The sequence below is a fragment of the Metarhizium acridum genome (genome assembly GCF_019434415.1).
Source record: "Metarhizium acridum strain ARSEF 324 chromosome Unknown scaffold_276, whole genome shotgun sequence".
NCBI classification, from domain to species: Eukaryota; Fungi; Ascomycota; class Sordariomycetes; order Hypocreales; family Clavicipitaceae; genus Metarhizium; species Metarhizium acridum.
Genome location: NW_027094025.1, coordinates 543,315 through 555,962, shown reverse-complemented (window position 1 = coordinate 555,962; position 12,648 = coordinate 543,315). Strand labels below are relative to the sequence as shown.

Below are 12,648 nucleotides of genomic sequence, written 5' to 3'. Positions count from 1 at the left end.
TATTGGAGAGACCAAGCCCAACGAGCTTGGTATCGGGCCCAGCAGCAAGGCCGCCCAATTCAAAGGAATTCAATCCAGCGGCTTCAATCCGAGCCCTGCAGGGGCCTTCTAATCGAGCCCGGCAGGGACTTTCAATTCACCGATGTTAGCCTTCCAATTGAACCTGGTATTATTATGCAACTTAAGAACGGCTATATGACTCTATTTAAGCATGGTCAGCTAATTCAGTCCGCGCCTGCCTATGACTTACACGGTCAGATTAGTCAATACCTTCAATCTGAGCCCGGCCAGAAGCTTCTAATCAAGCCCTGCCAGAAGCTTCCAATTGAACCCGGCAGGGACCTTCCATCCCGGCTCGAAGCTCGTCAAATTCAACAGCTTCAATCAAGCCCGGCTCAAAGCCCTGAATTTGACCACCCGGCTCAACAGCCTGAATCTCAACAGCTCTGCCGCAATCCTCAATACGGCCATAACGCTTATTTCAGTCCTGGCCACGACGTTCCTTTCAATCCCGGCCACAACGTTCAAACCGAGCCCGCCCGTGACCTTCGATACGGGCCTGTCAGCAACGCTCAATTTGGACCCGGCCAGTCCCTTCAAATGAAGCCTAGTTATAGTAGCTATTCTAGGCACTTTAGATATCCTAGCTATTCTAGCGACTCTAGTTAGATATAGCTGGGGCAGCTATTTCTTCCCTTGTGAACCGGCATCTGTTACGAAATAAAGTGCCGATTTGACCTGTTGTCACAGGTGGCTGCCTTACATATGTAGGCACCTAGAACGCCCGAACTGGCCCCCTTTTATAGGACTTCTAGCAACCCAGATGGCTCAAGAAAAACAACCATTACATACTCACTGATCTGACCTTTTATTTCGTAACAGATGACTAGTGATGAGTCATGACTCATCACTGCCTCTTCATGTGGCAGTTGTTGGCAGGAGAACCCTGTCTGTTACTATATGCGCCCTATAGATGTGATTGATAGTGGACTTGGTCCAAAATTGAAGCCATCTGGAGGGCAAACCTATCACTATTTAAGCGGCCCGGCTAGTTGATGCTTTTGATGATGGTTGATTTTGCCGATTCAGCTGCCGCAGCTAGTTTTCAGGTCTCGCCGCCACCTTTCGTTGATACTGTTGTTGAATAGATTACGCATTTTCTGCTGGGCTTGTGTGACCGCTATTTCGGCCATTTGAGACATTCCAAGGATGCCGGAAAATGGAGGCTTAGCCAGAGCTGCACTGAGCAGTTACGAATTGGACCACCGTCAGATTAATCACCTGTATATATGATAACTATCAATACTGTCCTTACATACGACCACAGCCGCTAGAAAGCTTAGGATCCAGTCCGATCTCCCACGAGAACCTAGTGAGCGCTGGATTAGTAGCTAGGTCGGTGACGACTAGCGAACACCTAGTGTTGTATGTGAAAATACATCAATTATTTTTTTTTTGCCTGGCTTAACGATGTTGAGCGTCTTACTAGTAGCCGTGTTAAGTTCTGGGAACGGGAGGTTGGATAGAAATAGTTACTTAAACGCTGGAATCGACGTGTGTAGCGTTGAGTTCCCACGAATAGATATAAAAAAAATTTTCTTAAGAATAGAATATGGGGTTAATGAATTCCTGTTTTCTTTTTCAGTAGATTTGACCTTTTATAGGACGTCGTCGTCATCACGTGGTCTACTTGCTTTGACTTGTTGTAGCAAGCAGGCAAGCGTCTTGGTTGTTGCGGGCAGCCCGTAGTATATAATCCTAATAATTAGTTTCGGAACCTGAAGTGCAATATCTTACACGACTAAAATCCCTGGTACTATGTAAAGGGCTTCAAATCTTGCTTTCTCCCCTCTATAGCAACACCATTACGATAGTGTTACCTCTAATAAATGTAATCCCGCTTCTATGGTGTGGTTGTTGCGTAGGGAATTTACAATTGCTACACTAATATTTCTGCTGGTTTGAGGGTCGTCGTATACAAATCTTGTAATGTTTCCCCTTCAGCAATAGTAACAAAGCCAATTCAAGTAGTCCTTGGCTAATGCTATTAAGCTTGCCCTTTGGTCATCTCACCCTTCTTGAACTAACTGCCGTCTTGACAGCAATGTCTTCACCCCATATCTAGAAAGGACGCCGCCCGGTTTTAATCCCTAGCTTCAATAATAGCCTTTAATACCAAAGACTGTTATTAGATGAACTGAGCTATTCAATCTAAGCCCTTCTTGAGTCCTTGTCACACTTGGGTTCAATCTATACATGTGAAAAATAATTAGCCCATCGCTCGACATGCTTCATGCACGAAGCACTTACAGGTTCCTAGAATTTAAACACATTAGTACGCTATTGGATATACCACTTCGACAGACTTACACAAATACGGCCTCCACAATCTGTTACGCAGCAAACATAGCCGGGGCGGCACTGATTATGTGGGCATGCGATGACGCATTCGCTCGATGGCTAGCCTCACTGCATTAACATCATTAATATCTATCGCGTGCCGTATGCGTACCCTTTTACACGCTGGAAAGTCAATTGCCAGCCCAAGTCCGGCGAGAATGCTTATCGTATTAGCAAAGATTTTCATGGTGATGCAGGTGGCTGTTGAATCTACTGGTTGGGCAAGGTTTGCGTAGCATAGTCTGGGTGCAAGGGGAGCCTTTATAGCCCAAAGCGTTTGGTGAGAATTCACCTGGGATTGTCCATTTAACTCATGCATATTATTGAACATCTGATCGGGGATCTCTTACACGTGTCGGAGGCCGGCTAATGGGTGTTCCACTTTACCTGTCGGCGGTTGATTACCGGATTGGCGTGAATAATATTCCCAAGGCGTTTTGGTTTGCCAATTTTCCAGTGCCGCGCGCCCTGTTCACTACCTCGAAAGCTAAACAGCCTTTGGGAGTAAGGACTGGCTTACGCTTCAGCTCCGGGCTTTGCGATAGCCACGAAATCTGGAATCGATAACCCAAAAGCTTAATTTGGCACAACACGGCAAATGGATGCCGAACTCTACCAATAGCAGGCTTGGCCTCCAAGCCATGGCCAAGTGACTAACTTGCACCTTACGGATGTGCGGTGTAACTCGTATGACCTTGTAATACGTGGTAGAGACGCGGTGCTAAAAGTGTTGGAAGGGTTCTCTGCTAGGCAGTCTCTAGGGCTTTGTCGGTCTTCTTCCTCAGCAGAAGGCTAGCGATGGTAGATACAAAACTGCTCTGCTGCCTTACGATGCCCGTAGTTCGAAAAATGTTGAGCACCCCGAACTGCTCAGCTTCCGACCAGGAAAAACCTCTAAATGACGTCACTTGCGAGACTTGCACCTAGCCAACAGGTACAAAGGGTACAGAACCCTATATAACCGAAACTAAACGTTAGACAAGACGCATTGCACCGCCGCTTTTAGTCACACCAGCTCAGGCATCAATAAATTTCCGAGTAAGTTGGGCTTTGGATTACATCTCCCGCCCACCAAGTGATATGTTGTCAGCGCCATTTTTCGGCAGTTTTGCAGACAACGCGATGGAAAGTAGTGCTTACCAAAGCTCATAAGCCATAATCGACCTTCGATCTCGTGTTGGATTTGTCGAGTTTGGCCACTGCATGATATCGTGCACTTGTCTACGATTAGAGCCTGGATAGGTACATGCATTCCTAGTGTATTTGAAGTGGGAACCATAGAGTAGAGCTGTTCAACATAGCACCGAATAGTGTCTCGAATCAACCCTATATTTCTGGCCATAGCTTGACACTGACTCTTGTCACTGTACATGATGAGATCACAGTCAGTTGTAACGGTAGCACTGTTTCACAAGGTGTGTAGATGCACCGTTTGCCATTGAGAGACATCTTAAAGCCATCGATGAGTCTCCAATTGATTTGTTCGGCCTCTTCATATTTGCCCTGCCCGTTTAGGCCTGTGGCAAGTATGTCAAGTTGCACAAGCCTATCGCAATACTCCTCGCAAAGGAGCTTCTCAAAGGTATCAACACACAGTCTTTTCAACTTCTCGGTCCTTGTCTTCATGCCTCGATATCCTGGGCTTACAGAAAGGCCATCAATTAGAAGCAGCAAAACCTCAACAATTGAGAAACAGTCCAACTCATCGTCATTTAGAGGCTGTTGGTTTTTGTTCTTAGCCTCATATTTTTCTTGTCGGTCTAGCTCTGTGGCAGACTTCGTAAGGATTTCGCTCCTAGGGATATAACTCTCAGTAAACCCCTCAAAAATAAGGTCAGAGGCCCGTTCAAGCATGAGCTCAGACTCCTCAAAATTCTTCTGGAGGTAAAGCACTGCTGTAAGAAGCAGAACGCTCATGATTATTTCGGGATGCGCTATACATAGAATCTTCTCCATCTTGTTGACTGCGTTCCTTGATATCTTCTCTACCATGGAATAGTCTCCCATTTCCACCCGGTACGTTGCTACTTTGTTCAGGAGCCCCGTCCAAATCTCCGCATCCTCTTTCGATGGAATCTCTTCAAGGACAAGAATAATATGTGGCTCTAGTTGTCGACATTTATCCGGACCTTGAGGGCACTTATTGGTTAATCCAAGGAGATATTACGCAGAAATATACTCTTCCAAGCTGGCTCTTCGTCTAAAAGCCAATCTCGCGCACAGAGCTGCACCGGAGCATGCATCTCACAAATATGTGGCTGCGTGGTCATCGAAACCATGGAGTATGCTCGAAGTATTTCAAAATCATCCTCAAACTCTGAGTAAATATCGTCAATTCTATCGGGTTCGCCTTGCTTCAAGTTATCGATACCAGCCTTATAATCTTTGTGTCTCCGGCATTAGTAGTTTTGAAGTAACCAATCCGGAATTCCCAGTGGATTAAACAAGCTCATGAAACAAATAAAGTCAGCCGTAACCGCCGCTCCTATTAAATCTAATCAAATGTTATCTGCCATGTAGTAACGACCGAGTCTGCGGCGCCAGGGTCACGGCGGAGATCTCCCCTGTCCACGCGGAGGAGATGGGTTTTTCTCTTATTATTCCTTTTAACTCAAGCCAGATACTCAGATACAAACAGTCGAGACTTCCGCCGGAGTATGTATGCTGCTGCCTGAGTGATCGCGAGAGACATAGACTCAAGTGCGTCAACAAGGTCAGAAGCCCCTATTTGGTTATTCTTTGCCCCAAGTTTTGTCGGGAGCAGCTTCTTGGCTTGGCCTTGATCCATGCAGGGAACTCTCAGAAGCTTTTGGTAGTGGCCAGTTAACCTCTCGGCTACATCAGTGTTTCGTGAGGTGACGAGGATTCTGCAATTGGTGTTCTGCGGCAAGAAGGCCGCGTTGACGAGTCTGTCGTGCCTTGCCTGGAGGTTTTTGGATAAAAGACATTGACATCGTCTGAACTATTGAGTATCATGGGCCAGCTCCCGTTCTGCTCGTCCTTCAGCCAGTCATGCACTAGACGAAGAAAAACCGGTCTGAGGGTCATCAAGTCGCGGCAACTTCAGTCGAACTGCAATCTCGCGGTAACCCTCCTTGAATCGAGCTTGGGTGCTCGCGTGCACCCCAAAACACGTATATGCTTGGCATCTGGTCTTGGATTTCATAGGCAAACTGAATAATCAGCTGCGACTTTCTAGGGCAGTTAGACGTCAAAGGACAAGACGATAGCGGTATGCAACGGGCGGCTTACCCGATGCCACCCCGTCCAACGAGTGCGAAACGTCCGCCAGCCGCTCGTATTGTTTCTGCAGCCACCCAAGAATCTCATGTCGGTCGACACAATGCTCGTCTCGCGGGAAAGGGACGGTCGAGAACGGCTTATGAGGCGTGGCCTCGCCAAGGGTTGGTCACCATAGACAGCAGCTGTTTCGCGTTGCAAAGTCAGTTTATTTGTAAGGAAATACTGGTGGCGGTTGATACAGGGCAGGCCAAAGGCCAGGTCAGTCTCTACATACTCATCTTAAAACCCTCCCACCGAGAAATTATTACCCAAATCACCCTGCTGAATCCTAGATGCCCCAAAAGTGGGCCGAGTGCCGAGCCTGCTTGGCCCCGGATCCGATAACAGGAGGTCGCGGGGCAATTTCGGTGGAGCCGCGCCGGCCCGAGACCGGGATGAGTCGAGACAGGAGAGTAGTTCCTTCGCACATGCCGCTGCCGTCGCCGCCGCATATTTTTGCCATGCGTCGTTCTTATGCGAGTCGACATTTTCGGAGATGCCCCGAATGACGATACACGAATGCTCAGTGGCAATGCCCGCTGCTTCCATCTCGAAGCAGAGCACGTCGCCCAGGGCTTGGACATTTTGGTCCCTTTTCATGGCACTTTTGACAACACTATCCCCCGAGGCAATCAGGCCATAGTGTACCTCAGGCAAATTAGATTCCCGGTCTTGTCTCTCGACGGCCTTGTCCGGGCCGCGCTTTGCACATGTTAACTGGCCAGGAGTATGGTGATAATCTGCCTTGAACAGGGTGTCAGACGCGGGCAACGGGCGTGTGTAGGTCTTGAGGCGAGGTGGACTTTTGTGTTATTGCCGAGACGGTTTTATCGTTCTTATTATCTTGCCCTACGTGGTTCGACTTCATGGTCACCACAGCGCGCCTCAAGTCTGCTGGCGGCGGGCAGAGAAAGCCCTTCCGCTCAAGAGCGTCCTCGGTAAGCCTGCCCAGGTCGTATTGCACAACACCGCCATGTTCTCCCTGCGGCATGCTGATGACCACGTCGCCAAGGCGAATGTCGTGCCTCTCGCTGGGCACACCCCCTCCGATGCCAATCATGAATCTCCACTTGATCCTGTCACACAAAAAATGGGCGTGGCCACGGCACAGTATCTTATGTGTTGTACCCCCTTATGTCCTTTGCGACAGATCCAAGGGAACGTGCGGGCCACGTTCGTGGCAACGCTTGCAGCAGCGCCCTTCCCCTGATTGCTGAGGAGACACGCAAGAATGACATTCTGGCCGCTCAGCTCGCCGAGAATGTAAATCGTCGGATCGTCCTGCTGCTTGTATCCGCGATGTTCTTGGTCCAACGTGTAGCGAACGGCACTCATCTCGAGCTTGACAGCGCAAAGTGCTATCGTGTACCGTTTGAGCCTACGTTGGTCATCGTACTCGTCTGATATTCTTGCCATACCGCAGTTTACCGATTGCGCTTACCGTAGATAATGTTCTTGAGGCTTAGGTTTACAATAATAGCTTGTAAAACGGCAGTGGGGGAAAGTGTAGAGTGCTGGCTAACGATAGAGAGGACGCCAAGTGCTCAAATGGAGATGATACGTACATGTCAGTGAGATGTTTCTCTCTGCCGTCGAAGAACCTCTTTTCCGTTCATGTCCAATGTGTAGCCGGTTGGGCAGCGTCGTAGTCATTATAGCCTGCTGTGTCTGCTGAACCATGCAGGATGACCACCGTAAACGCTGTGTGACCTGTCCAGAGTCTCATCTAATCCGGGACTGCCATATTCGAGGGAAATGCGCTCAAGACGATATTACGATTGAGTAAAATCGAGGTAGTTTGGCTGGAAGTGGCGTAGTTGGTTAGTTAGAGAATATCGTACGTAAGTTGAACTACACACAATACACACACAGCCAATAAAGATTACGATGATACAACGCCACAGCCTGAATGTTAGCATAATGGAATCAATGCGTCTGAGCGGTAAATCGATTACTCATCGTATGCAGAAGAATGGTAGATGGGCTGTTGTCGCAGGCTGCAAAGTGGTGAATGGAAGCAGTAGGAATATCAGTCACAACATTGCTCCGCCCGGGCACCCAACCGTTAAAATACACTAAATACAGCTTTTCGTGGCACCGCCATGGCCCCGAAGCATATCCTGATGTAGCTACTCCTAAGTAAATGACTAGAAACTGGCTTCGTAGTAGTCGTAGCAAGGGTTCAACGGTTTCCAGAACGGCCGAGATTGAGTAAAGATGTTCCACGGCTGAAATTGCGAAAATCTACAAATAGCATGATGATTTGGCTGAATTCTTGTTAGACATACCCATATGATCATACGACTAATTGCCCAGGTCTGGCTCACGTTGTGATCCAAGAACAGCCTACGGAACAATGTTGACTCCATTGATTTCAAAATAAAATAAAATAATATTATGAGAAGACTAACTCAACTATTAAATAAAACCCATTTAGGCTAGGTGCCTTACTTCTTCATATTTCAAGATATTGCCCCCGATCTATCAAACATAAGCATTTTAGTTTCGAGTCTGCCTATGCCTTAGCGGAGCGTTTGTAGTCTACTTTCCCTGCTTCCTCGGTTTCATCTTCAGAGTTATCCCTTGTCTCAGCTTAATGAACCGCGTCTTCAGTATCCTTCTGTTCTAGCTCGGCGGCCGCTCGACTGGCTAGCCCTACGGTCTCGACATGCTTGGACTTGACAACTGTGGTCAGGTATTCTCCAGTATCATCGTAGCCATCCATGTTGCCAAGCTTGGAGTGGAAGAACTCAATGTCATGTAGCATGCTGTACCAAATTAGCACATGTCGTGAGCTCCTTCGGGCCGGCATAGACGTACCTCTCCCAACCTAATACCGTCTTGGCATCTACCTCCTGAAACGCTTTGCCGAACTGATCCCTATACCTGATAAACACTGAAGTCATAAGCATACGAACAGTTCTTTCTGGTAGAGTCTTTGTGAGGATGCGATGCAACGAGGTCGTGTCTTTGACTAATGCCGTCATGTATGGATGCACATCCTTCTGTCCATTGTCCCAGTTAATATTTTTCATGGTCTTTACATGTGAGGCGGCCAGGCGACTCATGATTTCGACTAGCTTGTCATATATGCTGTTCTGGTGCTGTTGGTAGAGACGCTCGACCTTGTCAAGTTCCACGAGACTCGAGGAGGTAGCAGCAGTACGTCCGGCATGGCGTCTGAGAAACTCGCGGACACAGCGGATTAGGCTAGCTACGAATGCCAAAGACTGCGATGCGACAACTAGATGCTTTGAGGTAATGTTCTTCAGGCCTGCGGATTGTCGGGCCCCTGCCCCCAAGATGAGTTGTGTGCAGCGTGAGTTGAAAAGCTGGAGATAGGAGACTAGTGAAGGCCCGATGTCTGGGATCATTGATGGGATGCTAACCATCAGTTGCAACAAGTGGGCTAAGCCATGCATGCAAAGAATTGCAGACTTAGGAAGTACGAATATTTCCTCATCAATAGACGCATTCCTATTCCTGGCTTTATCATCGCTGTTGGGTTGCGGATCATCAGCCTTATTAGAATGAGGATCGTCATCTGAATATGGAACCCAGATTTTGAGACCATCTGACCATTCAGACGGGTCCTTCGTACTACAGGATAAAATCCTGTTAAGCTCGGCCGTGTCTTTCTCTGAAAAGTCTTTTGCCTCCCATTGGTCAAGCTCCATACCCTGAGCAAGCTTATGCTTTTCCTCATCGGTATACTGCCGTATAAAGTCAGTAATTTGCACATTGATAACTGTCTTAAGGGCCGTCCCGCTCCGTCCAGAGATTGATTCACACCCGTTAGCGAAGTATAGGTTTAGAGTAAAATATCGAAGAAACCAGATTAGTGATAGACGAGTATTCTGCTCTGAACGAACCCTCAGGAGCTTAACAATCTTGTCCTGCGCAACATCCACAGCTTCACCTAGGAGACTTGGTAGGTCTATAGCTTTGTGGATTTCTTGTACTTCAAGTGCAGCGATCATTGAAGACCTCCCTGGGGTAGGACTACTCAAGGGCGATTCTAACCAAGCAGATCTTAGCCATGAAGTACTAGAGTCATTACTTAACGAGCTGGCAACGTCTAACAGCAGTTTGACTTGTGTCGTTAACCGCCTCAACGTCTCGGTGACGCTGATATAAATTTTAACCAGTAGGTCTTCAGCGTCTTCCGGCTCAAGAGCTCGCAGATTATGAGCTAGAATAGACCATTTCTGTTGCAGTGACGACTGTCTCCTTGTCATGGTGGACGAAGAAATAGTTGACTCGTCATCTTCGTTTGAACTAGGCAGAGATCGCCGAACTAGATTGCGCATTTCCTTAAGTACGGTCTCTCTGTAGGCGGAGGCGGCAATAGTGATGTGGTTTGCTCGATGCAAGCCGGTCAAGCTCTTCAGTAGCTCGGAGCGAAGACTATCGGTTGAGTCCATATAGGATGGAAAGACAGAAGGCTCCTGCATATGGCCGCTTCGAGACCGAAGTGAAGCACTGGTCCAACGCATTAGAACCTCCTGCGTGGTGACAGTTTGAGAGTGGCGCTGGAGATCTCCCATAAGGAGACTCAAAATTCGTGTTTCGTAAGCTTTGCCGATTCGGAATCTTAGAGTACTCAAATCGTAATTCACCTCCTGAACCGCCAGTACAGTTCTAAGGTCTCTTAACTGGAGATCCTGTCCATCGATCTTTAATGGTGTCTTTGAAAGATCCGACTCGCCGGCAATGAGCTTCTCAAGAGAAGCAATACATTCTGAAGCCTTCCCCACTTCTCCATTATCAACGAAAGACTCGCAAGTAGCAACGCTATCAATGATATGTTTCAGTTGCTGGACTGCATCGTGAAGCTGTTGGATATTGTGCCACTCTTGTCTCTTCTTGGCAATATTTAACCCGCTGCTTGCAATCTCTTCATCCAAAGCGTTAAGCTCTCTCCTGAGAGCCTTTATTTTCCTCACCGAGTTAGCGGTTTCTGAGTGAAGGTCCTGTAGCGAAGCTAGCGCGGTGAAGAAGGCCGTGGAAGCCACTGAAATGGAAGCTATGAGATACATCTCAAGCGTATCCATATACCAGGACAATTTTTCCTGTAATATCGCATTTGTTGCCAGGGCTTTCCGTGGTGCCGCTGCATTTCCATCTGCTGAAGCCTTTTCATTCAGCGTCCCTGGTGCTGGTCGAACAACCTCTGACCTCTCACTGACCACGTCAAAGGTGCGAGGGTTTTCCAGGCAAAAGTCTTGCTTGAAATAGACAGAAGGTATTGTTGATAATGGCGGTAGTCCTTGCGTCGCTCTTGTTTCAAGTCCTGAGCTAGATCTACGAGCCGGAACAGGCGCTTCTGTTGGTGAGAATGAAGATGCAGAGGGGGCAGAGCCTTTGCTTGATCCTGATGTCCGCTCTCCCAGCCGTAGATCGCTGTCATCGAAGACGGCAACTATTTTGTCTTTTTTACTGCTCTTTCTGTGCAGGATATTTACCGCTTCATCTTCAGTCTCCTTCACTCTTCGCAATTCCTCGTATAATGCACCGACTTGAATTAGATAGGGCTTGAATTCAGCTGCGTCAACGTGTGGGATATTTGTCAGTGTCACTGGAGGGATATCCTTTGTGGTTGGAGGTTTGTGAGAGGCTGATTCTAGAGTGGAACTATGCTGCAGAAGTCCTGTTCGTATTATTGGCGGTTGTAATAATGTCGATATCGCTTTGCAACGTATTAGCTCATACTTTGAACACAAGATGAGAGGGCTCCAGCGTACCATTCTGCCCCATTTCCAATACAGCATTGGCCCAACTATCTGACGGTGTATCCAGCCATTCTCCGATTGAATGCGCGGAGCTTGCCGTGGAGCCGAGCCTTGTATGAGAATACGGGCATATAGAGTCTTGCCTTGCGGAGCAGTTAGTCTCCATCTCTTGCCAACGCATCCCGTGAGTAATACTTATGGAAAGGGAAATTCTTTTGATGTGCATAATGAGATACGACTGACGACAGAGTATCGACGGACTTGCGCGCGCTAGAATTCGAATACATCTTTGCAGATGTAGGCTACCAGGTGAGTAACAACCCCTTCTCCACAAAGACGCCGCAAAACAGGATGGAGACCAGCCTGGGCTGATGATCAGAGGATAGAGAACTGTTGAAGAATCATAGTCTCGGCCAGACTCAATGTACACGCATGAAAGATTAGCCTGTAAGGTCCGATGGGTTGGAAGATTAGATGCGTTGTTGGTTCCTGGTCCGGTCGACGTAGCTCATGTCAGCTGATAGCCGGAGCTTAGCCAGCAGTGTCATGTGCTGATTCAGCCGAAGGCTGACTCTACATTAATCCATAAGTTTTCCGAATAATGAGGGTTTGGTGCAGGCTTGACAAATAAGTTTCTATTGGTCCAAATTTTGTATGGGAAATCGCGAAAGAAGGCTGGATTGGTTGGTGGCTCTAGAAAAGTGGGTAAAGGACAGCCACCGTCTGTCGGTGCTTCTTTGTTTACTTCTCTGTTTACAATCGTTTACAATCGTTTACAATCGTTTACAATCGCTAAATTTGCCCAGCGATCTGTTCGTTTGCTTGGCCAGCAGCCTTTCTTCCATTATTGAAACAGATGTACCGCATGGTTGGGTATGGATTATGATTCTAGGGGTAATATTAGTCCTAGATCTGAATTGGCAGTCCATTGCCCGTCTTGCGACCGAACAAAATCACCAAGTAATTTCGTTAGCAGGAGGAAATCTGCCAATCCAACTACAACCTGTCTGGAATGCCGGGACCACCGCAATTCCGAGGTAACTGACACCATTGATATACTATATATGCCTCCCTAACCTGATCAAGCGTGCCAGGTCCAAAGGTGCCGTCCTTGCATTGAGAAAGCTGGCTGTCCGTCCTACCTCAGCTGAGAGATCTGCCCCGAAAAGAACCGACAGAGACGCTGGCCTATCGCCTCCTAACCAGAGATCTGGAACCCAACCTACATCGCCAG

The 12,648-nt window shown here is 47.8% G+C and overlaps 2 protein-coding genes across 2 annotated transcripts; both read right to left on the bottom strand.

The window, feature by feature from the left end:
• Positions 1-6,439: 6,439 nt before the first annotated feature.
• Positions 6,440-7,098, bottom strand: J3458_013233 (uncharacterized protein; the record flags this gene model as incomplete). The annotated part of the gene is made up of 2 exons (XM_007817159.2): positions 6,440-6,751; positions 6,811-7,098. The coding sequence occupies 2 exons, from the start codon at positions 7,096-7,098 to the stop codon at positions 6,440-6,442; spliced, it is 600 nt and encodes a 199-aa protein (XP_007815350.2).
• Positions 7,099-8,054: 956 nt separating this feature from the next.
• On the bottom strand, positions 8,055-11,883 carry J3458_013232 (uncharacterized protein). The gene is made up of 4 exons (XM_007817160.2): positions 11,610-11,883; positions 11,427-11,557; positions 8,503-11,371; positions 8,055-8,450 (listed from the first exon to the last, which is right to left on the bottom strand). Exons 1-4 carry the CDS (start codon positions 11,699-11,701, stop codon positions 8,276-8,278), a joined length of 3,267 nt encoding a protein of 1,088 aa, XP_007815351.2. The 5' UTR covers positions 11,702-11,883; the 3' UTR covers positions 8,055-8,275.
• Between the last annotated feature and the right edge of the window lie 765 nt (positions 11,884-12,648).

Excerpts from the sequence above, each read along its gene's own strand:
- J3458_013232 (XM_007817160.2), bottom strand. The coding sequence starts at position 11,701 with ATGTATTCGAATTCTAGCGCGCGCAAGTCCGTCGATACTCTGTCGTCA. Across the intron at positions 11,372-11,426 it reads ATTGGAAATGGGGCAGAATG|CGATATCGACATTATTACAA; the intron begins GTACGCTGGAGC and ends TACGTTGCAAAG. Across the intron at positions 8,451-8,502 it reads ACGGTATTAGGTTGGGAGAG|CATGCTACATGACATTGAGT; the intron begins GTACGTCTATGC and ends AATTTGGTACAG.